At 35.3% G+C, this 26,040-nt stretch overlaps 1 protein-coding gene across 2 annotated transcripts; it reads left to right on the forward strand.

Moving 5' to 3' along the window:
• On the forward strand, positions 1-25,720 carry NUP58 (nucleoporin 58). Of its 2 annotated transcripts, XM_032219399.1 has the most exons (16): positions 2-377; positions 2,735-2,868; positions 4,022-4,057; positions 5,243-5,389; positions 6,513-6,647; positions 7,115-7,225; positions 8,614-8,638; positions 9,150-9,215; positions 9,483-9,657; positions 12,216-12,295; positions 12,695-12,813; positions 13,140-13,222; positions 14,252-14,453; positions 19,502-19,600; positions 22,261-22,356; positions 23,561-25,720. In XM_032219399.1, the coding sequence occupies exons 1-16, from the start codon at positions 265-267 to the stop codon at positions 23,728-23,730; spliced, it is 1,791 nt and encodes a 596-aa protein (XP_032075290.1). In that variant the 5' UTR covers positions 2-264; the 3' UTR covers positions 23,731-25,720. The 2 variants fall into 2 exon arrangements, with proteins under 2 accessions (XP_032075291.1, XP_032075290.1); XM_032219400.1 differs by lacking the exon at positions 9,150-9,215 and having other exon boundaries at positions 1-377.
• The last annotated feature ends 320 nt before the right edge of the window (positions 25,721-26,040 follow it).

The raw sequence follows: 26,040 nt of genomic DNA on the forward strand, positions 1-26,040 counted from the left end.
GCTTGCGCAGGCGCGGTGGCGCTTTCTGGCACGTCGTTTCATCCGCGCGCCTTTAACTGCTGCGCTTCTTGCGCAGCCTCGAGCGTCCCTCTTTGAAGTTCCCGCGCGGTCGAGCAGGATTGTTGACGTCCCTCCCGCGCGCGCGCTGGGAGGGGGCGCGCGGAAGCCCTGGCTGTGGGGAGAACCCCTCGGGCCTTCTCCCTTGGGCGAAGCGCAAGACCCTGCGGCTGAGGTCTTTCCGCCGGCGCTGCTGCCGCCATCATTATGTCGGCGGGCTTCTCCTTCGGAGCCGGGACTTTGGCTTCCGCTACCGCGGCTGCTGCGGGCACCGGCGGGGGAGGTGGCGGCGGGGGCTTCTCTTTCGGAGGCACTCCGAGGTGAGTTGAGGGAACCATTCCGGATGGTTTTCACAGGAGTCACAGGAAGCCTCAGCGCCCCCCCCCCCCCCCGAACAGCAGGGAACTGGCGCCTCACGTGTGCTGGTTTTTCCTTATTTTACCACGGATGAAGGCCGTGCGGGTCGCCACAAAGATGGGGAAAGCTGCTGTAAATTGCCGGCTTCTCTCTAAAAAAATAAATAAGAATCCTAACTAGAAATTGGAAACAGGATCGCAGCCTTTCCAAGCTGGAGAGAGTGTCAAACAAGGCCAAATATTTCATATAACTTCAAAGTACTGAGAGTCCTTGACCATAAGTTACTTTTTAGTGAGACTTGTTTTAGGGAAAATTTTATTTAAATAAGTATTTATATGACTCCCAATTCATATAAGTGACTAAGAGACAGCTAGACGTTTACAATGAAAAAGCAGAAGCTCATCCCTCATTAAAAACATAAAATTAAATAACCTAAGATGAAGTACATGTATGGCCTGATTGTATGGCTTTTCCAGGAGATTTTAGGCAATTGATTTTGACTTTCATGTCCCTTTAAGAAAAACAAAACAAGCATTGCAGAGTCTCTATGGGGACATACGCACAAGGTTATTTTTTTCCTCATCGTAGGTTTGTTTTTTAAAAAGTCAAACATTTTTACAACAGTTTTAACAATCTGTTCAGGTGGTTGAACTCATCCTTCTCCCTCTTTCTTGAACATAAATTATAGGGCAGCTGCAAAACATCTGTTTTATAACATGTTAGACGCACATTTACAGTTATGGGGGATATGATCCATTTAAAATTTATTTTCATTCACAACATTAAGTACTTGATTGCAACCTTCCCTAATTTTCTCGTCCTGAAATTTATCAATGATTGGAGGTGATGTGAGTTGTTTCAGATCTCTGGAAAGCATCATAATTAGGCAAGGTTGCACACTTTCCATGTCCGCTTTCAGTACAACATTAACACAGTCAGTTAGCATTTTATGATGAGTATGCTTCTGTCATATTTGGAGCATTTTGACTGGTTTTTATGCCCCTTTAGAATTTTATATAGTGGCAGTTGTTTTCATCAAATCTGCTGAAGCCTACCTCTTCTGTGTATCAGTTAATTAATTGATGAAAATTTGACTTTGTAATCATTATGTATCAAAGTGTGAGCTTTAATTTCATTTTCTACAGCTGAAATACATGAGATAATCCATTGTACTTTGGTGTGTTTGTGTTTATTAACAATATACCAGGACAATGACAGTAACTACAAGGATGTGCTATAATAAAGCAGCAACATCTAAGAAGAACTTGTGCGGGCATATTTTTGTGGAATAGATATGTAAGAAAATTATTGATATCTAGTAGTCTTTTTGCTATTTTAATAACAGTTCTTTTTGGAAGTTTAGGTTGAAACTTCAGTTTTAATTCTGTAAATATTAATGTTAGCTTGTAGACAAAGTTAACCCGATCTCTGGAATATCAAGATTTACAGGCAGTGAAGAAAAAAACATGTGATTCCTTAGGACTTTCTGCAAGTTAAAGATTTTTTTTGAGAAGTAGTATGAAATCCCCCCTCCTCAAAATAGGGGATGTACTTACAACAGTCTTCCATAACTCTTTGAACACATTAGGAGTAGCAAGTTAATAAAAACTTCTGTTAAGGCAGGGTTCACACACAGTGCCAAATCATGTTTTATTTACAGATCAGCATCATACATGAGCCCATTCCTGGACAGCTGGTATGACAGTATGAGACTGTAGTTTGTTTCAACTCTGGCTTATATCTGAGCACAGAAATCTTATTTGGTTATGTGCTCTGTCCCTTTTTCTGGATACCAGCATAATAAATTAGCCAAACAGATCATTAATTTCCCTTGTACAAAGTTGGGGTTCTGCACATCATGGTTTAAACAACTGATAGTATAACATACTTAGAGAGCCGAGGTGGCGCAGTGGTTAAATGCAGCACTGCAGGCTACTTCAGCTGACTGCAGTTCTGCAGTTTGGCTGTTCAGATCTCACCAGCTCAGGGTTGACTCAGCCTTCCATCCTTCCGAGGTGGGTAAAATGAGGAGCCGGATTGTTGTTGGGGGCAATATGCTGACTCTGTAAACCGCTTAGAGAGGGCTGAAAGCCCTATGAAGTGGTATATAAGTCTTAACTGCTATTGCTATACAAATATAGCAGCATTAATATTGTTAATGTTAAATAAGTTAAACAATTTTAGCTGTTACAAACACTCACTTGGTTGAAGATGAAATGTCAGTTAATTGCATTTAAATTAAGGCATGCTATTTTGTAAAACTAGCAGTGAAGAAATAAAATGAACAATGAATATGTTCTTAATATTTTTTTTAATTTAGCTCAACTGGAGGCCTTAACTTTGGGACGTTGGGTTCAACAGCTACTGCTACAAGTACTCCTTCTGTAGGTTTTGGCACTGGACTTTTTAGCTCAAAGCCTACCACAGGTTTTACCTTAGGAGGGACTAATACAGGTAAAACATATTTCAGTTATTCCTATCAAAATGTGCATTGATTAGCTTGAATTAGTTAATGAATTGAATTAGTTACACCCTTCCTCTTGAAATTTGGCAGACCTCTACCCTCTTAACCTTTCAAAAAGCTCCCCCCCCCCCAAAGCCCTGGGGCAGGTTGAGGTGGCTGAGAGGATTTAACAAGGGACTGCATGTTGAAGTTTGACATTGGTGCTAGGTTTTTAATATGTATGGTTTTAATAGACATGCATTATGCTGTTTTACTGGTATTTTAATTGTTGATTAAAGCCACCCTCAGTATAATACAGATGACTATATAAATTTTATAAAAATGAAAAGTGGCTTTATTTCATTTATTTATTTGTATCCCATCTTTATTATTTTTACAAAGGCAATGAACCTTTCCAACTTACCTTCCTCTTATTTTCCCCACAACAACCACCTTGGGAAGCGTTTTGGGCTGAGAGAGAGTAATAACCCAAGATCAACCAGCTGGCTTTCATGACAAAGGCAGGAATAGAACTCATAATCTCGGTTTCTAGTCTGATATCTTGACCATTAGACCAAACTGACAATGGCAGAATAGGCAAATAAAGACATGAATTCAGTTATGGTAACTTCTCCAGATGAAGGCAAATATATGTTTCCCAGGATAATGCAGCAGGATCTAATTTGGGTTGGTCTAACAGAGTGTGTGCTGTTCTGTGTATGGTAATTTATATGGTGCCTGTTGTATGTGGCTTTTTAGATGCTCATTGGGATGTGTTGGTGGTTGGCTTTTAAATAGTTTGGCTGCCATTTGCTTGTGCTCTCTAGCCGTCGCCTTCTAAGTACTTGATATTCTGGTGATAAATCAACACTCCTCTTGACTGACACAATACAATAATACAATACAACAGCAGAGTTGGAAGGGACCTTGGAGGTCTTCTAGTCCAACTCCCTGATGGTAGAAAGCAGCTACTGCTGCTGGTTGTTTTGGAGGCAAATTCCAATCATTTTTGGGCAGCATGGCCAATAGGTAGAGGTTATGGGAATTGTCCAGAATTCCTGGATATAGGAAGTTGCTTGCTTCTATACTGAAGATTTAGAATTTTGTACCTTTCCATATTCTTCAATAATGGCATAAATTTGTTTCTTTTGTATTCCTACACAGGAACAGCTACAACTATTGCTGCAGGATTAACATTAGGTAAGTATTATATAATCATTAACATTATCTTTTCCTTACTTGAGAAGTGATAGCTGGAAATGCCCAAAGGAAAAACATTGGACTTCAATTATGTGAGGCTTAAGAATGATTGGTAACTTTTTATTATGAGTATAATTCAGCTACCATATTTTTCAGAGTATAAGACGTACCTTTTCCCCCCTAAAAGGGGTGAAAATTTATATACCAAATGTAGCCCCGCACACCCACCAGCCCCCACCCTTTGGCCTCTGCTTCTCAACAATTTACCTTCTTGCAGCAAACGGGAAAAAGGGGCTTGCGGAAGCAGCAATAGGTTAGATTTTTTTTCTTCTTCTAATCAGGTTAAATTGAAACAGGCTGTTTGCTGTTTGTTGCAAAGAGGTAAGTCAATAACTAAATGCCTATAGAATGTTCAAATTATTAGACATTTTTTTAAAGACTGCTTTATTATTGTTCTAGGTAACAAAGTGAAGAAGCTTTTTAAAATAAATGCTTGGTCTGAAGAAGCCCAGTGCTGTTGTATCTTCTTTTAAATGGCAGAAATAACATATACTTCCAGAAAGCCACATCAATTTTAACAGCATCTGTACAAGTATAGTCTGAAATGTAACATCACAAACAGTGTATATTGTTTGTACTGTTTGCCGCAAGGAGGCAAATTGCTGGGAGGCAGAGGCAGATTTGTTTTCCTTTGTTTTCCTCCCCAAAGCTAGGTGCGTCTTATACTCCAAAAAATACAGTATTTCCTCTTGTATTAGTAAACATGGCAAAGTAGACAAATGCTAGATGAAAAACTATACTTGCATATCAAGATAACTTTATAATGTTTTTTATTGTGTATAATTATAATTGTGATGGCCTTATTTGGGGTTCTGGTTATTGTATGTGAGGCAAAGAATATTTTGAACCATTTGAATTTCAGATTAGCTTCTCTTTATGGATAGTAATTGGGATTCTTAAATGGAAATTGTTTATATAGGTGTGTGTGTGTGTGTATTTACTTATTTTTTCCTCATAATGGAACATGAGTAGATGCTGAGAGCCATAGTGGTGGAATCAGTATTGAACTGAAATCTGGAAGACTTTATCACAGTGTGCCTTGAAGATTAAAATATGTGTGTTGGGGGTATACTTCCTAAGAATAGAAACCACATAAAATAGTATAAATAAACAATTATTTTATAGGCGCACCTGTTTCTACTACTTCTACTACGGGCCTTAGTTTGGGTTTCAGTAAACCTGCTGGATCAGCCACACCTTTTGCTTTACCGATCACTTCTACTTCTTCTGGACTTGCATTATCTTCTGCCCTTACTTCTGCTCCAGCAGCAGGTAAGCCTACAATAGTTCTGTCTTCAAGTTTCTTCTCATTTTCCTGTTGCCTAAATTTTCTAGTTACAATTGTTACAAAAACTAGTTATACTTTAGGTACAGTATTAAAGAATTCTGTCACAATTCGATGATAGGAATTCTAAAACTTATTAACATTTAATTGAAGAATATAAAAAGTTATCTTTGAGTTGAGCTCAACTCCTGAAGACTCCATTATACATCTATGTCATTGGCAACAGAGCAAAAATGTTTTACCATTGCCACTTTCTGAGATACTTTCAACTGTCCAGTTTAGCCTAAAGTCCTGAGATTTCTTGGTTGAGACCCATTCAAATACTAATCTTGTCTGACGCTATCTTTTCAACATCACATGAGGCTGATTAAATACTCCTAATGGCTACTTACAGTATTAATAACTGCAGCTAAGCTAAAAGAAATGACTATCTGACAGTCACAGAAAACTCTGCCTTTCTAATTAAATTTGTATAACCACCTATGTCACCAAAAATGACTTTGGGCAGTACACACAACTGGATACTTTTAATTAATAAAAAACCAAGGGTACAGGATTTGAATCCACTTGTGATGCTGAAAGAATATTGGGCTCAATAAGGTCACACTATTTGTCTAAGATGGCTTCAAGTTCTTTGTATATACTTAAAAAGATTAAGTAGTGATTCACTTAAAAGCACTTGATTTCAGTAGTGACTCGGATTCAATAGTGAATCAGTAGCTCATAGCCAAGTGCCTTTCTAAATTTTTTGTGGATTTTTTGGAATTCTTGCATTTGAAGTTTAGAACATCATGAAGGAATTGATAAAGATTTAAGTATATGAGGTTACCACTGGATGACTTCATCTATATGGAAGGGTTGTAGAATAGGGGTCTCCAATATTGGCAACTTTAAGACTTGTGGACTTCAACCCCCAGAATTCTTCAGCCAGCAAAGCAAGGTTGGAGGCTCCTGTTCTATGAACACCAAAATGGAAGTTATGCCTGTAGTATTAATAACAACATTAAAATAGTATCAGTGTGCAACCAAATGGTTGTTGGGGGGAAAAAATCAAGATGTATCGTTTTGTTAAAAGTTCAGGATCTGAATTGCACTCTGCTTAAAATTCAGGCTCTTCTGGTTTTACATTAAACTTGGGAGGCACCACTGTTCCAACCACCACTGTATCTACAGGACTTTCTCTGGGGGGAGCTTTGACTGGTTTAGGAGGAACACTTTTCCCAAATGCAAGCACAGCTACAACAGGTGATGTTGCTCATATTTATTATTTAAAATGTTCAGAATGTGGATCTTATGCATGGATTTAATGTAATAATTTAAAGGATTATCAATCCTGCTAATACTTTAAACTCAAACAAGTAGTAATTAATCTGATTTAAAAGCAATATTTGAATTTGTAGTTACAGCTTCAGCTTATTGTATTCCTTTTTGAAATTAGAAATAATGTTTAAGCACAACACCATTCTTCTATATCTCACTATTTGCAATCTTTGAATGTTTGTGTCTTCGGAAGACCTTTGTGTTAGTGTTGATGGTGGGAAAGCAGGCTTAGTGATAAGGATACATTTTAATTACAGATTTCTGTTTCTGTTAGCTTAGTTTAAGAATTTCTGCTGATAACATTAGAAGAAAATTCTTTCAGTCTTCATGGATAATGCATCTTACCTGACATAATCCTGAATCTTACCCAAAAATGTTTGCATTATTTTCAGGTCTTGGACAGAATGCTTTTGGTTTGACCCTTGGGACAGCCGCAGCACCTGTCACCACAGTTAATGAAGGTCTCGGTGGCATAGATTTCAGTAGCTCTTCAGATAAAAAAAGTATGTTTTTTTAAGTACAATTTTATAATTATACCAAATCAGGAATATTTTGGGATTAGTGAAACAAATTGCAGAGCCAAAATCCAAGAATTCCCTATAATTTATAGATGATATCCAATGGTTGTTAGTTTTTCAGGTGAAGGAGGTATTTCAAAGTAATTGAAAATGAAGTCTGCATCTTATATACATTAATAAAGAGAACAACACAAAGAAAATTAACTAATTAATAATTAATAGAGATAAATTTATTTGGATCATTTGAAATTAAATAACAATAGTTTTATTGACATATAAACCATAGCTTTTATGACAAAAAGCAAATATTTATCCAGCTTTATTTTCTATGCTCAACTTAAGTACTTTATTTTAAATTAATCTCTCTCTTGCTGAATTGAGAGATGCATCTCATAAATTGTATTCATAATTATCAGTTTAGAAAATATTAATGGAAGCATTTTTCTGCTAATTTATTCTCCAAGTTAGAGTTTTACAAAGATTTCAAACTTAGAAGCCATGGAATGGTTTTATTTCATTACTTTAGGAAGATTAAACAACTATATGACATAAGTTAGCATAATTCCTGTAGTGTAGATGGGCAAGTATTAGACTAAGAGTGGCTTAAATCAAACTAGAAAATGTGCCTCAACATTTTTCAATGTAATGTTATCACCTACACAGCTATCAGGAACTAATTTTCAGATACATTTACAGGGATTCAATCAAAATTATGAAGACTGCATTTTTTCTGAGGCACCCAGGATAGGACTGGTATTTTTGCTATTGATGTGTTTTGGGCTGTGTAGCATAAAATATTGCCACATATATTTCAAACATATTTTAAAGTATTAAACTATTCTGGAATGTATATTCCCCGAATAAGTGGTTTTGGTTCTAATATAACATTTCTCCTCCTGTTCTATTCTGTTCTGTTCTGTTCTGTTCTAAGAAGTTTAATAGAAAGTGACCTGATAATTATTTGAATGTCTCATTAATCTAATGATTTTGTTGGTAACTTTTTTACTTTTTATAGTGATTTTATTTAAAAATCACAATTAAAAAATAATATAAACTAAATAAATAGAAAGGGGAGAAAAGAAAAAAAATAGAAAACCCTTCTGGAGACTGCTGTTTTGCTGATTTCCCGCAAGGAGCAACTGTACAGAACACTTGTGAACAATCTCAGATCATCTCCTTGTCCAACGAGTTCTTCATTCTGCTACAGTCAACAGATCTGCTTTTAGCGGAGCTGTCTTCAGTTCACCATTTCTTCCCAGAATGTCTGCTCTTGCCCTTTTTAAAGAAATAAAGAAGATAATGTTGATAAAAGTCTATTTGATAATGTTAATAAAGCTAAGAAGGGCCTTCTAACTTATAATGTTTATTTCTAGGTGACAAAACAGGAACAAGAGCAGAGTAAGTAAATGAAATATTATAATTACTTTCATGTCTATAAAGCATAATAACTAATTGTCTAAGTTACTTAAATTTAAATGGAAAGACTAAAATAATGAAGTTGGTGATAAAATGTTTGATGCTATTTCAAGCAGGATGATACAGCTGGGAATGCTTTGTTAATTTTTACATTTCTTAACTGAATTATCTGCTTGTCTGAGCTGGGGAAAAAGTGAAGTAACATATACATGACTGTCCTATTTAAGATTATGATATTCAATGACTCTGACTTATGTGAAATAAAGTTCTTCATGTCTAAATTGTTTTACTTTTTTAAAGCTTTAAGAAATATACAAAATATAAATAAATGCCAAGAGTCAATAAAAATTGAATGAAATAATCCTGAAACTTAAAGAAACTGTAAAAAGAAAAAAACAACCTCAGATGAATTTTTTATTTATTTCTTCAATGTGATATAAAAAAATCCTTGTGTGGCACTAATTTGCTGATAATGGAACAAATCTGTTAACAGGGATAGCAAAGCACTAAAAGATGAAAATTTACCTCCCGTAATCTGCCAAGATGTAGAAAATCTCCAGTAAGCAATTTCTTGATACTTACAATTCTTCGTACCTGTATATGTTTTTAAACTTCTGAATTCCTTTAAAATTCATTTTGATATCTAATTATGTTTACATTTTCAAAACATTGAATAACTAAAAAATCTGTATACATTTTCTCATATGCCATTGAGCTACTGCTGTCATTGCTATTTCTGGTCTTAATCACTCACTTAATCACTTTTGGGTGGTTATTTTGGCAGGGGATTTCTTTTTTCTGATTTCCTCCCTCCTTTCTTACTTAGGAAGTTTGTGAAAGAACAAAAACAGGTTCAGGAAGAAATCAGCCGAATGTCTTCCAAAGCGATGCTTAAAGTGCAAGAGGACATAAAAGCTTTGAAGCAATTATTATCAGTGGCTGCAAGTGGATTACAGAGAAACACTCTTAATATTGATAAACTAAAACTGGAGACAGCTCAGGTATAGTTCCAAAGGAGCTAATGTATTCTAATTTTAATGTAATAACATTAACTATGCTTATTTGGGGGGTGGGAGTGGAATGTGGGTTTGCTTGTATAATAGTTCTGCTTTGTGTTTATTCTGTTGAAACATTTGTTATGGCACTACTGTGTATGTTCTAATTTTTAGTATGTCATTCCTGTGAAATGACATTCCTGATCATTTGATAGCTGGCAGTTTTAATCTTTTTACTCAACTTCTGTAAACTTCTGTATTTCTAACCTTCCTCCCAGGTGCTAGTATTCTCATGCAGTATGTAAGTGTACTTATGTTGATATATGGAATTTAGCAAGATGGGTATGTTCAAGATATTTGTATATTTATTTGTCCTTTTCTTTTATCTTCATATTTGCAGTCAGTTTTAAGGCTGTTTCCACTATCAGTTACTCTGTTTCCCTGAAAATAAAACCTCCCTGGATAACAAGCCCAATCGGGCTTTTGAGAGCAAGTGCTAAAATAAGCCCTCCCCCAAACATAAGCCCCCCCCCAAAAAAATATTGCAGCACAGCAGCAGCCCTGAGGTGACCATGCTTGCCGCCTCCTGCACCTCAAAAATAAGGCCAAGTGCTTACTTCGGGGGGAGGGGTCAAAAAAAATTATTTTCAGGGAAACACGGTATTAATTCTCACTTGAGAAACAAATGACCAAGGTCAGATGATCACATGTTGAAAATATTATGCAAAGAGCAGCCTCCCTTGAAAAGTCCATGAATGTAGGAAAGGTGGAGGGAAATGTAAGATGATAACAAGTAGCGAAATGGATGGAATTGATTATAGCAGCAATGTTTGAACTATTGGGATGAGGTTGGAGAGTGATCATTGTGGTTAGGGAGTGGTCATTGTGGAAAAGTCAGCAATTTGATATATAATAATAAATCATCATTCAGGACTTCGTAGTGATTGGGGTAAATAGATACCGTGTTTCCCCGAAAATAAGACATGCCCTGCTAATAAGCACAATCAGGCTTTTCAGGGCATGTGCCATAATAAGCCCTCCCCTGAAAATAAGCCCGCCCCCAACTAATTAAGCGCATGTACAACCAGTCCCCGCCATTACCACTATACCACCTACCGGTACAGCTTGCAGGGCAAAAAGAGGGCTCGCCACAAAAACAGTGGCAGACGAAGCAAAGTGCTTCCACCCCCTGCCTGTTCCTTCTCGTGCAAAAAAATACCGCCCACCCCAATGGTAAAGCCAGCCTGCCTGGTTCCCTTCCCCGCCATCCCCTTAGCGAGGGGTGGCAGGTGGGGGGGAGAAGTGAGGTGCGCCTCTTACCTTTCCAGGTCCGTTGCGTTCCTCGCCCTTTTGTCCAGTGAATCCCCTTGTAAAAAAAAAACCTCGTGTGTTCAACTTGTGAGGTTTTGTTTTTACAAGGGTCTTCACTGGATGAAAGGGCAAGGAACGCAACGGACCTGGAAAGGTAAGAGGCGCACCTCCCAGCCCAATACCGCCCACCTCACCCCAATGGTAAAGGCAGCCTGCCTGGTTCCCTTCCCCGCCATCCCTTTAGCGAGGGGTAGCAGGTTGTGGGGGGAGAAGTGAGACACGCCTCTTACCTTTCCAGGTCCGTTGCGTTCCTCGCTCTTTTGCCCATTGAAGTCTCTTGTAAAAAAAAACCTTGCGAGTTGAACTCATAAGGCTTTTTTTACAAGGGTATTCACTGGACGAAAGGGCGAGGAACGCAACGGACCTGGAAAGGTAAGAGGCGCGCCTTGCTTCTCCCCTCCCCACCTGCCACCCCTCACTAAAGGGATGGTGGGGAAGGGAACCAGGCAGGTTGCCTTTACCATTGGAGCGAGGTGGGCGGTGTTGGGCCGCGAGGCGTGCCTCTTACCTTTCCAGGTCCATCACATCCCTCGCCATTGTGTCCAGGGAAGCCCCTGGTAAAAAAAAAAAAAAACCCTTCTCGCGACTTCAAGAAGTTTGATTGAACTTGCAAGAAGGGTTTTTTTTTTAACCAGCGGCTTCCCTGGACACAATGGCGAGGAACGCAACAAAGCTGGAAAGGTAAAAGACGCCCTGGCTTCTCACCTGCCCCAGAAAATAATAAGCCCTCCTCTATAATAAGCCCAAGGCCATAATTCGTGGGGCAAAAGAAAATAAGATCCTGTCTTATTTTCTGGGGAACACGGTACAGGTGAGTGAAATGGAAACGGCAAAATAAATAATGCTACAACAAATTTGGGGATGGAAAAGCAATGCCTGTGAATCACTCTTCTAGTGATTCCATTCTAGATTTATAGTTTAAGGTTGTTATAATGGATATAATGTTTTTGTTAAGCTCATTTTTGGCAGATGATGCAATATAGTTGGTATTTGGAGTTCTATTTAGTAATTGTGCAAATAATAATCTGGTTTTACCTGGCTTTCTTTCCATTGGCCTCAGTGATTTCAATAGTGCAAAAATTTACTGTTGAGACTATTGATTAAATCAGGAAAGATAGTTGACTAAAACATTTATATACAGATTTTATTATTTGGACTTTCAACTTCTGATTTTCCCTTTCCTCCTTCTGCAGGAACTTAAAAATGCTGAGATAGCACTAAGGACACAGAAAACTCCTCCTGGTCTTCAGCATGAAAATACCGCACCAGCTGAGTAAGTAGAAAATTGAAAGGTCTGTTCTTAATAGAGATGTGCCAAAAACGCTCTTTTTGCATCAGAGGGCCAATTTCCGTAATAGTTTATTATGCAAGAAATGCACTTCCTTTAGTTTGAGTGTTTCCTTGGATTCTTAGCAAGATTGTATGCATTAGGAATAATCAAATCTGGTGCTTGGAAGTGATTACAATTTCTTTTAAAAAAATGTTTTCATTGTATTTTTCTCTAAGGGCACTTGTATAAATCACAAACCAGTTATTTGTTGGATGTGTTATTTTATTTGGTACGTTACAAATAAAAATATGAGAAGAAAAACAGCAAATGTAATTATTCTAGTCTTGGTCTTGGTTTTCTTTAGAGTGATACTTAATTCCACTTGAAATATACTTAATCTAGCTACTTCAGGATCTTGATTGAACAATTTGAAGTACAACTGCAGCAGTACAGACAGCAGATTGAAGAACTGGAAAATCATCTTGCTACCCAAGCAAACAATTCACACATAACTCCGCAAGGTAAAAATACACATTTTAATATCTCAATTAATTATGCAGGACCTTTATGAGACAGGGATTTGTGGACAAAAAAACAAAAGGAGGTGGGAAGTTAAGTCTGAAGAAGGTTAATACCCATTTTCAGGTACATCCAGAGATACAAGGGAAGATAGTCATGAACCATTTTTATGGTTTCATTTACCAATAGAAACAGATATTGGTCTACAACAGGGTTCCCCAATCCTTGGGCTGCGATTAATGAAAAGTATGTTAGTTCTGTTGACAGCAATAAGAATTATGATTTTATTCTGCAACAAGGCTTTTTTTCAATTTTTCATATCTCACAGATTTATCCATGGCTATGCAGAAAATTTATCAAACGTTTGTAGCTCTAGCTGCACAGCTTCAATCAATACATGAAAATGTCAAGGTAAAATATATTTCCAGTTGCATTCATATATTGTATAACATGTACAGCTAATGAATACCTTGTATTCTTTAATAGCTGCTATTTTAGCTTTTTGACTTGTGTTTTTGATGTCTTTGGAAGAAAAAAATTATAGTATCATCTTGGGTGCTAACTGATCCTATAATAATACATAAACCTTTTTTAAAAAACAAGGAATAGGGAACGGATAAATTTCTTGAGATGCTTTTAAATGAAGAATATATGAAATGTAGTAACTTTCATGGTTCTCTATATGTGTGTATGTGGTAAGGGTTAGGAAAAGACAGATTAATAAAGCTTCCATAGAGAATAGTGGTCAGATGTTCTCTGCGTGCCTGCTAATATATAACAAGTTCTTAAAATCAATCTGGTTATTTATTATGAAAATTTGAGCAAAGTCATCCTCGAAGCACAGCAAATATGTACTATTAGTCCTCATTATGATAATAAATAAATAATATTGGAGTTGCTATACATATAACATGAGAAAAGAAAATCTGAGGTTTTTTTTAAAGAACCTGAACATTGAACAAAAGAAAGGTTATGAATAACATTGTTTTAAGTGAAAGTATCAAACTTAGGGGTTGCATTAGCAGTAATAGCCCCCATAACAGACTGCAAACTTTGGCAACAAGTCTTGAGTAAAAGGAGTAAGATTTTCTGCAATTTGGAAGTAAAATAACCAATGCAATATATGTATTAAACTTCGGATATCCTTAGCACAATTTTATTGAAAATATACACAAAGGAAAAACCAGTGGAAAAGAATCTGAAAATTCTACCCCGAGGACATCTTCATAGCATTTGTTGTGTTTCGAATGTCCAAAATGATTACATAGTTATAGTTCCTGCCTGTAAAAAAAATGTAATTCAAAATTATTAGTAACATGAATATTGTATTATGGTAACATATAATTTTAATAAAATATCACACATAATAGGTTTTTTTTCCAGAATAGGAAAATTATAAGGTGGATGCGGTGTAAAATAGTTTTCTTTGTCTCTGTTCAGATGCTCAAAGACCAGTATCTTGGGTACAGAAAAATCTTTTTAGGAGATGCTGTGGATGTGTTTGAAGCAAGGCGAGTAGAAGCAAAGAAATGGCAGACTGCCCCACGTGTTACAACTGGACCTACTCCTTTCAGCACCATACCAAATGCAGCGGCCATTGCCATGGCTGCAACACTTACACAGCAGCAACAGCCTGCTACAGGTCTGAGTGCATTCAAGTTATAGCTTTTAGTGTTACAACAATAATAAGCTGGTGTGATGTTTTATATAAGGTCTTCCTTTTGTTTTCGAAATCTAAAAATTGTGAATAGCAGTACATCAAAATATTGATAATAGAAAATGCAGGCTAGACTTAGCAATAATTACACATCCAGTATTTAATCTTGCAATTTTTTTGTAACAGTTTTATTTACTGTATTACTCAGCCCTTTCAAATGTGAGTCTGTCACCTCTGAAGAATATGCATAGGATAACACCCTTCAAAAATTAGGAGGCATTGTATGAACTTTTATAATTTATGTTGATTATTCTACTTTACTGATAATTTGTTTTGAAGTCTGATTTAGAATGGTTTTTCTCATGGAAGATTACAGGGCTTTTCTATTATTTGTTTTTACATAGCACTTTGTTGTTGGAATAAGCCTCACAGAAGAACATAAAGGCCATTTTTATAGATCCAGCAGGAAGATGCTAAGTTTTGAAATTCTGTATAGAAAAAAATATTTTTAAAATTACAACCACTGGGAAATAAGCATGGATAGAAATTAAGGAGAGGTGTTGATTTTCTCTTTAAAATATACTCTATTGGCCTTCCAATGTAGTATGTGTTTGAAAAATAGTGGATGACTGCTTAAGAGTTCTGGATTTACAAGTTACAACTCAAACTAGTTTAGGACCTAGTTTATACTGGAGTAATCTCTTCCAGACATACCTAAGAACATGCTTAGGTTTTTCTTCTGTACTTGACAAACAGTAGTGTAGTATATGTATGCATACTTTACTATGTAGACAGCCTTTAACTGAGGTACAGCTGTTAAATAATGGGATCTACAGGGTATTTCCAGCATTGACATAATAGGTGTTGACAGCTGGAGGAATCAAATGAAGCTTAGTGAGAGTGACATGGTTTATACATCCTTTTATTTTTACTGTATCGACGTATTTAATCTGTTATAATTTAAACCTTCTGTTCTAAGTGTATTCATATATGCGATAATGTTACAGCACTTTTACAGTTTTATGCAGAGGGGGGAAATACTTAGATTCTTAAGTACCAAAATTGTAATATTAAGATTTTCCCCCTTAAGTTACTAGTAATGCTGCAGAAACTGCTGTTACCATCCTAAATACCTTTACCTGGGGAAAAAAAATAATCCATTGATTTCATAGTCCCACATACTTTGCTCCCAAAATTTACTCCAGTGTATTCTCCAACCTTCTGGAGAAGATTCAGAGGGGTTCTAGGTATGAGAAGTAATTTATGCGAACCCAGGTGGCTGACTGAAAGAATTCTATTAGAAAGAAAGATTCATTGAGTGCATCTCATGAGTGAAGTAAGCATCATCACTAGGTTTTTCTGCTATGGGGGGGGGGGGGAATGTAATACTTTAGCTGTGGTTGTGCAATATAAATGACATTGGGTTTAATTTTTTCTCACACACTTTGGTTCAGAATATAGAACAGTTCTATGCGTAGATGCTTGTGCATGGCAAAAGGCACTTAATTTTCATCAAATACTTCATATTTAACTGAGTGCTGAAGGAAATTAATGTTTATGTTTCAGTTCCAAATTTATTAGACTATGAAAATAAGAAATTGCAGATTTTTGGCTTGCAGTACAATAATGTTTAGTTGTGAATAACTGTGAATAAATGTGGCAACATTTGGAAGGGTGACATTTGAAGTGAACTAAGCAAGCCACTCAGTCACTGATGGAACAGTGATTGTTTTGCACTGTTATGCTGTGACCTTCAGTCCATATTTAAACTGTTATCCTCATCAAAGAACAGCAAACAAATTATAATATTTAGTAGGCTTTCATTTTGTGTTTAAATAATATATGGTAGGTTGGTATTAGTAAGATTAGATGTATGTGAAAATGTTTGTGTTTATGGTGTTGAAGAGACTTCCTATAATAGATAAATAAGTTTCTTTGAAAGGCCATTGAAAAATCATTGATTAATCACATTTGAAATATTGAAAGAGCTTGCATTTCTAAAGTCCTATAGCATTTTTGTACTTACAAGCCAATGCATAGGGAATGGTTACGTATTTGTAGGAAATTGTGTTTGCTCTATTTTAAAGCATTATTTGCAATTAAACTCTGTACCAGCTCCAGCTTTGGCTATTTAGAAATTAAATTAATAATTTATTGATTCCTTTTTAAAATCTTACCCCTAACCCTAACCATTCAGGCAAAGATGCTTTAGTATAGATAGTTAGGCATAATCAAGTTTCTCCATTTTGGCAATTAAAGAATTGGCTATTTTACCTCAGGGTTGGAAAAACTGTTATCTGCAAATGTTACTGAATTGCAACTTCTGGCAGTCTTAGCCAAAGGACTTGGAATCTTTGAAGTTGTAGTTCAGCAAGTCTCAAGGTTGCTTCCCTCTGGTTGTGTAGTCTTAACACCTTTCAGCATTGAAAGCTTTACTTTGTAATTCGATCTTGCTGAGAGTACAGTTTAAAACACTTCTTGGAATGAATACCTATTCAGCATGAATACTACATTGGACCTTCTGTTTCAACAAATGTTGGATAAAATTGAAGGTTTTACTACAGTATTGAGATTAAATGAAAATACTTTGACTTTAACAAGAAATGTATTAATCAGATTCTTGGCTGGATATGTAGAATTTATACTTTACACCTTAGTTTTTTGATATCAAACAGTTTGGACAGTGACATTTGGCAAACTTAGTACATAATATTTATTCTGTCAGGGTCTTAGGCTGTGATCCCAAACAAAAATTATTAAGGGAAGTCCCATTGAAAATAGTGATACTTACTACTGAAAAGCACAAATAAATTGCTGTAGTAGTAGTGAGCTTTATTTATTAAACTTAAATTGCTCTTTAGGGTAATAAATTTTAAATAGCTTGCAGCAAATAACTTATATTTTAAATGATTCATAACATGTCATCCAAAGGTGACAAAGTTTATTTTGGCATGGATAATCTGTAGTATTATTTAAATTATGTGTGGATAACTAACTTGAATGAGGTTATTTGATTTTCTGATACAGAATTGTGCCAATTCGAAATTGCTATTTAGTTGAAAGGTTTTGTCAGCTTGAATTATGAGATCTTATACTTATAAAGTTTAAATATAAAGTCTGCCTTGAACTACTTTAAAAACCTGGAAAAAAATGGTTTGGAGGACTGTGGTATTAACTATTTTTCAAGGTCTTCCTTCAATGGTGCCTCCTCCTGAGATGGAAAACTGATACACTTCCTTAAAAGTGGAACACTGGATGCTTTTTGTTTTTAGAACCTAACTAACTTCAGATTGAGAACTCTTTAAAGAGCTTCTGGTTACTAATATATATTAATTTGTTTATATCTAGTTTCATTTCTAAATGCAAAACGTCTTTTAACATATTCGATTCAGAATTAACTAATTCCTTGAAATCAATGTTTTTTTCTCATTCTTATTTAAAATAAAAACCAAGTTCAACTGACCCAAAGTCTTCAATTAAGATGTATAATATATGTTTAAAATATGAATGAAACCTCAGCTTGCCAAAATAAGTATTTAATTGCAAGTTCACAACACCACTTGCCCTTTAACTTATGCTACCATGAATATTACAACCTCTTTTTTGCATTGGGTCATCTAGAATGAGGCGTTCCTTGGCAAAAGATTTTTAAAAAGTGCCTTTTGCTTAATATTTGCTTTAAGTAATGGTTGTGAGAACTTGAAGTTCAAGTATTTATAACTTTGCAAAACCAGAAAGGGACCATGCATACTGTCTACTGTACATCAAAGTCTGCAATTGTCATCAGTATTAATGTTATTTTAAATTGAAATCATGGTAGATGAATGTATTATAATGCAATAATGAGGTAGAATTTGGGGGGTGGGGTTGTATTTTAAATAGAAAATATAAATATTCAGGAAAAATGAAATGTAAAAAATCTTGGAGTGTTTTAAATAAAACACTTGCTGGCAAACACTATCATATTGATTAAACCTTCCACTTTGATGATTGCACCATTGGATTTATAAGTACAATAGGACATTCATTATTAGAAGGGAATCCAGTAAGTGCTGTTCTGAATTGTCTTAGAACAGTATTTTCTAGATTTTACTGTTGGCCTTCAGCATGATATAATAAAAAGGCAGGCACAGTATTTGAACTTGACAAACTCATCAAGTTTAATTAATGCACTAATTGCTGAATTTAAACAGTTTACTGTGAATACTGTCAAGTAGTTTGTATAAATTAGTAGGAAAAAAACTAGAACTTTTGTTTCACATTATTTATACCTGGGGCTACTAAGGAGATTTATCACTCCTACCCTGGACTGATGCTAGACATTTTAACAATGATATAAAGCCTATTTTGACAGTTTGCTTATGTAGGGAAACCACTGTCTACAAGCTTCTGAATCTGAAATTTTTTTGAATGTATTGGGCAAGGTACACAATTGTGCCTTTTCTGTAAATGTTTAAATAAGCAGACAAAAATTGTTGTAAATGTAGCAAAGTTCTAACAACTCAGTAACTATCATTTTTTGTGTGAACCAGCTTGAATTGTCATGTTACTGTGTAATTGACTTGCTCAAAAATGAAAAATAAATTCAATAAAATAAAATTATTGTGTTGTGTTTTATCCATTTGTTTCGTTTGTTTTTTAAAAAAAACCTGGATAAAATACTCAGCTGAGTATTTTAATACCAGACATTGGTAACATGATGATTTTATTTGTGTTAATATAAACCTTGATTTTTAAAGAAGTGCTGCTCACATATACTCCCATCAAGGAGCTGACAGTTTAATTTTAAAATGACATGCTGAGTTGTCCATAAAAAACATGGTCCATTGCTTTGACATAACATAAACGTTTTACCAGTAGCTTCATTTTGTATTGCATTCCAAATCTAAAATTTAGCCATTGAAGACACTAAAAGCTTGGGTGCTCTAAAAAGCATTTGTTAAGCTATGATTTAGTTTTAATGAAGGGTTTGCATCGTGGGTCTCTGTTGTGAAACAGTAAGGCAAGCTTTCTTTTCATTTTTTTCATACCAGGGCCACAGCCGACTCTGGGAATTAGTTTTGGAACGCCATTCGGTTCAGGTATTGGCACTGGCTTGCAGTCAAGTGGCTTAGGCTCTTCAGGCCTTGGAGGTACCCTTCTTTAATTTTTTTTCCTAATGTTTCACTGAATTACTCTACAGCACTTCCTGAATTGAATTAGTAGCACACTTCACTCGTGTTAGTAATATTTACATATATAGGTCCGCCTGGCTGGACTTCTTATTAATGGATATGAAATATCCACAAGCCTCTGATTAATCTCAGTGCGCAGCTCACATCAAAAAGCCCCATTGCAACTGAAAGCGTTTCTTGAGAGATTGGGAAAATGCCCCTTGGGCTTTTTATAGTTCACAAATATGATGCTTTATTTGCATTGTTATTTTTTTGTTAATTATTATTCCTGATTTATTTCATTAAGATCTCTGTTGGGAAAAAGGTTTTGGTAATAAGGAATCATCTTTTTTTTCCTGGAATTTATTTAGGTTTTAAAACTTTTTTTTTTTTTTACATTTAAATGGACATTTAAGTAAATGTCCATTTGGGGAGGCAAAGATTATTTCCTAAAGTGTTATTGAATTGCATGTTTGCATAAATCATATTAAATACATTTAGTTTGTTATGTACCTTACTTTTATGGAATAAGATGCATATAAACTGCATTTTAATTTTTGATTTTAAAAAAATCCCAAAATATGTTAATATATTAATGTACCAGTTCTCTTTCTCTGGTGATATTTCAGTGGAAAAGGTAACCATTAGTCCATTGTTAATACACAGATCCAGAAATTCTAATTATCCCACTTCAAGAGAGGAATTAATTTTCCTAAGATTGTGGACAAGCCTGGAGATCTTTTTTCTTTTCGCAAACCCAAATAAATTAAAAATGATGCAAAACGTAGCCTCAGCAGTGCTGTAATTACATTATTATGCAATCAAGAATAAATAGAAGTATAGGAGTTAACTTGCAAATATGGACATCAAAGAAATGTTAAAAGATTAACTCCATTCAGACTTTGCAAATAATTATCTTGTTATTTGTATCATGTTGCAGTCATATTTTCCCTTTCAGAGGACTAGTTTCTTAAATCAAAAAGCAAATGGCTTAAAACTCTCGTTCACTTTCCTATTTAGTTACAAGAAATTAAGTAGTAAAACAAACTTTGCTTAGTTTTTCAATTGTTCTGCAAGCTATCACATCAATATAGAGCAGGGGTGTCAAACTTGCATCGTCATCACGTGACATATTGGGACTCCCCCCCCCTTCGCTAAACCAGGCATGGGTGTGGCCAGTGCGTGGTGAATCCAGCCCGTGGGCTGGGAATAGAGTAGAGACCTGATGTAGAGGGATGTAATGCATTACAAAAACTACCTAAAGCCTTTTTTCAGATTCAGTATTTAACATTAAACGCAATGGCAGTGAATAGCAGAAGGCTCGCTCCATTTATTATCACAAATCTTCCAATGCTGCTAGCGGAAAAGACAAGTCTATATATTTATTTTCAAGGGGCCATAAGTGGGATAATGATGCAATGTACTTAAGTGTATGACTGCTGAAATGACAGGATTTTTAAAAGAAAGTTTTTGCTATATCTGAAGTAAAATTTTGCTTCCTAATTTTATTTATTTAAGATAGTCATGCAACCACCCGTATTTAATCAGCTCTCAATTGTCTTCACATTTATAACATGGAAGAAATCTGGTTCTTACAGTTTTCAATTATTATGTGAATAATAATATTACATAATATTACATATTGGGATTTAATTAGGAAATACAATTTGTCTGTAGTATCTATGTTTAACCTGAAATTTATGAGAAAAAAATTAACAATAATAAAGCATAGTAGGCTTACGAAACACTTTTAAAAACCTATAATGCTTAAAGTTTGAGCAGTTTTAGCAGAAATTCCACCGTAGGTTCTGCCTTGCGTGAAGTCAGAAAAATACTTCCTTTCTTCCATGTGCCTTCAAAATGTTCTCTGAAGCATGTGTAGCAACTTGACTTGTGCAAACAGATTCTTCCTTGGTTGCACATAAAAAGTACAAAGGGATTAGCAAGTAGGACTAAATCTGGATCCACTGCAAAGTTTCTGAGATTATAAATGATTATGAGGGGATTTCTGCCTCTGCCACATTCACTATTAAAGAAGATTTTCTGTGTAAAGGTATTATTTCCAACATGCAACTTTTATTATAAACATTATACATACCTACCAAAGATATTGCATCTAGTGAAAATTAATTGCTGTAATATGTTTTATAGCTTTTGGGGTCATTAGTCATGGGAAATTCAATTTTATCTATTGGTTTTTGCAAACAGTGGTTGAGCAAAAGCAGAATAAATAAAACAGGTTACCTACAACAAAAGTATCTATAGGTTCATGTCATTTTTTAAAAAATTGCAAACCGATGGCTGCCAGTGGATGTCTCGTGGAAAGATTTAAGGTATTTCCTTATTCATAAAAAGAATGAAAAGGTGTGAAGTCTAGAATTAAAATCACAATATAAGTAAGTAATACAAACTAAGATGGTCGACCACTGTCAGATTTGCAAAGTATGCAATGAATCAGTGGGTTCTTAATACAGATATGCGCAGAGTACCAAAGGGATGTTGATTTCCTTTTAGCTAGGCTTTAGAGCCTCACTGATAAAATATTGTGTGATAAACTTCACTCAACACATTGTGGTTAAAAGCAATTCAACCTGTGCACTTCAACTTGTGTTTCCTTTCTTTGCTATTGTTTCTTCTAGGATTTGCAGGTAGCGCTGGTTTTGGAAGCAGTGCTCCGGGTGCGCCATCGTTTGGATTTGGAGCAGCAAATAAGCCATCAGGAAGCCTTAGTGCAGGTTTGTTCTGTTCTGAATGTTTTATGGGGCAGTTAAGTTTTCTGTACAAAGTATTTTGGTCACACAATATTTTCAGTTACTGATATTTTCTATGTAGGAATTTACAATCACTTTTACAAATAGGGTCCTATGAAGAATGTTGACCCTAAAATATATCAGAAACATTCAGCTGCTCATCCCGATGTTCCAAACTCAAAATGGAAGAGGGGATGTTTTGGTGTTAGAATATTCATCCTTGTACTTTTCTGCTTTAAGGAAAAAAATAATTTTATTGGGCTTTCCCGCTATACATCTAAATGGCACTGCCTCTTTGTGTTTGACCAATTTCCCCATGAATAAAAAAAGGCCTTTAAATATATTTAAGATGTCTATCCTGATACTTATTCCGTGCACACTTTGAAAATGATTCAAAAGAAGTGCTCTGGATCTTGTACATTTGATTTTCCTTTTCAATAACAGTCTGGTTTTTTTCAGGTTTCCACGTGGGCCACTTGTAATGAATGTTCTCAAAATACTGGGTTTCATTTCTGGCTTTAATGTTAATGTGACTGTTAAAATAATAGCACCTTTTCCAGATTTGCACAAAAGGTTGAAAAATATTTGGGCAGTTTTATTGATTGGAAGAGAGGTGCTCTGCTTGCTCAGTGTTTGAAGCATTTTTTCCAAATCACTGTCCAGACATCCCGCCCACATAAACTTAATAACTTTCCTAGAACATTTTGGGTGCGTTAGGATTGCAATTCCCAAAAATTTGGATTAGTCAGGCTCACTGGGAATTATGGGATTTGTGATTCCAGCCTATATAGAGGCTTTCAGGTAGAAAAGATTGACTGTGTTATCTTGCCTTGTGATAAGGTTATAAGTTTCTGAGAGTTACATTGCTTTTCAACTAAAGGTTAAAGTTAATTTGAAAAGTTTTAACGTCTCTAAATTAAAAATTCAAATCCTATAAACCTATGTTCCGCTCATGGTAAAATTGAGTACACATAACACTAGCTTCTTTCAGCCTCCTAATAATATTGTCCATATTATATAGATTAGCATTCTTTTTAGTAGTTGAGCTTCCCATGCTATGTAACTTATCAGGCAGCAAGAGATTCCCAGCATTTTTCAAATTGCACTTCACGCTTAAAGAACTCAAAATCCTTTGTCCTTTATGTGATCACATCTGTTCATTTTGAAATGTTTTCCCCTCCTTTACAAGGCTTTGGCAATTCGACCACATCTGGGTTTAACTTCAGCAATCCTGGCATCACAGCATCTGCTGGCCTGACATTTGGGGTGTCCAATCCAGCCTCTGCAAGCTTTGGCACAGGAGGACAACTTCTCCAGCTGAAGAAACCCCCAGCTGGAAACAAAAGGGGGAAAAGATAAATATGAAAAAAGGATGGGTGGGATAGGGTAAGGTGAAAAAAAAGAACAATGCTTTCATTTAGTTCATCCTGAAAATATATATTTTTTTAAACTGATATAGTAGGTGCTCTGTGTCCTTGGAGATTTATAACATTTTGCTACTTCTTCCCATTCTGGGCTAAAAAACTGTAATTGTTACAAATGCTATCTATTTTTTGTGACTCAAAGCTTCTTTGTCTTCTATATATGTAATTATTAAGGAAACTTATAAAACCATCTATTTAATGTAATGTTAGTAACAAACTATTTTGTCAATATGATTTACATCATACGTAGGTATGCATATTTGGTTTCTTTTTAAAGTGAATGTATATTCTAATATTCAGAATCTTAAATCCATATCTTCTGTTTTGTGATATGGCCTTTTAAAAACATCAGGGTGGTTTTGTGTATATGTATGTAAATATATACAGTATAAATGAATACTCACGTATATGAATTATATATAATGCATTTCAAACTATGTGGGCTATTTCTAAGTACGAGTTTGGGGTATTCTATCATGTCCTTAAATACTGTTAGCATATGCAAGAGCAGTTGTGATATCTACTGCATGTAAGATATTGTGGTCTGTTTGGGTTCTCTTTTCATTTCATATTTTCTTCAATTCAAAGCATTAACTGAATTTGGTGTTCACTATAAGCATTCTATATAGATTTGTTTCTGAACTATCGTGATCTATCTTTAGAGAGAAAGGCTTTTTGAGAATTTTAGAATGGCCTCAGTTTGGATAAAAAGTTCATGTGAGTGATTGGTGGGTGCCCACAGTTTAACATGGACAGAGAATTGTTGTACATGACTGTGACAATTTATCAGGAGAGTAAAGCTGCATAAATTCCATGCAAATCTAATTTGCTGCAGCATTTCCCATGGACTTTGTTTTCTCATCTTATACAATTCATCTGAGTAGAAATTGCCTAGGCTATGGCCTTTGTAAACCAGATTTACTCAATTTATGCTGAGGGATTTTTTTGCCATCATGAGGAAGTCCAACTGACCTTAATCGCACCATTCCAAACAGACGCATAAAATCTCTAATATGGAGTTGATGCTTGCCTATCTTAAGTAGATAGCAGGTTTCTTTAGCTTGCAAATCATAGGATGAAAGATGTTTCCTAATCAATAATTTGTTTTCAGACAATTTCAGCAGAACAATTCTTACTCTGAAGTTCAGTTTGTAGTATTGTTGCATGTTGAGCTGTATTCCCAACTATGTGAATGTTTAAAGAGAAGCAGCAGGAATATTTATTGCCTTAAATGATGGGTTAGAACCCCAGTCTTTGAACTGTGTTGCTAGCGCTGACCCCATTTAGTTCCACAGGGTTTGTGCTAGGCTAGGGCCATTTTTTTTAAGGGTCAGATTGTAAATCTCTACAGCACGTGTGTACAGAATTTTGGTGAAGTCTAACCTTTTTACACAGAGAATATTTTGTATATAACTGAAATAAATGTTCGCAATTTGACTGAGGCACCTTTCAAAAACAAACAGGTGTATGTATATATCCTGGTTATGAAGTTGGCTGCTTTCAGTTCAGTACTATTTTTGTAAGTTCCGAATGTTTTATGTCATACAAGAGCGAGTTGTCTGGCAAATGTGAGTTTTGAATGCGATAGATTCAGAGCCTATTTAGCACAAGGCTTTTTATATTGGTTATGAATAGCACCAAAGTTTTAAGGTTTTTATTTTCTTTTTTCATTGTGGAAGGAGGAGGTTTTTAATTTTTGTTGAATTAAGGAGGGTTAAATGAATTTTATTTTAAATTTGTATTGTGTTGCGTTTCAGTTAAAGTTAGTAGACCTGATATATGTATGTTATGGCTTTTTACACATTTACAATGTTAAACCACTGAGTTCTTTACTGTATATAATTTGTGAAGCTATTTTTTAACAGTGCTGTTGTCTGTGTGTGCAACTTTTTGTTCTCAAATAATAAAATTGTTTGAAGGAAGTATATCATTGACATTTGCCTTAATTACTTGTTTTCTCTAAGGCACAAAATCACATTCCATGGTTTCTTTGGACACTAACAATTGGCCTCACACACACACACACACACACACACACACACACACAGAGGGAGAATGCGTGTGTATGGATTAACTGATAAATATTTTAAAATAATTGGCATACTATTAATTTTAATAATATGCCAATCCAATCTATTTTAAAAATGACATTTTGTTCTATGAATGGGATGTGCTACTTAAATTAATACATCTTTCATAACTTATTGCTTTTATTGAAATTCATTTTGTCTTTCGTGCAGATGAC

This window comes from Thamnophis elegans, chromosome 6 (genome assembly GCF_009769535.1).
Source record: "Thamnophis elegans isolate rThaEle1 chromosome 6, rThaEle1.pri, whole genome shotgun sequence".
NCBI lineage: Eukaryota > Metazoa > Chordata > Lepidosauria > Squamata > Colubridae > Thamnophis > Thamnophis elegans.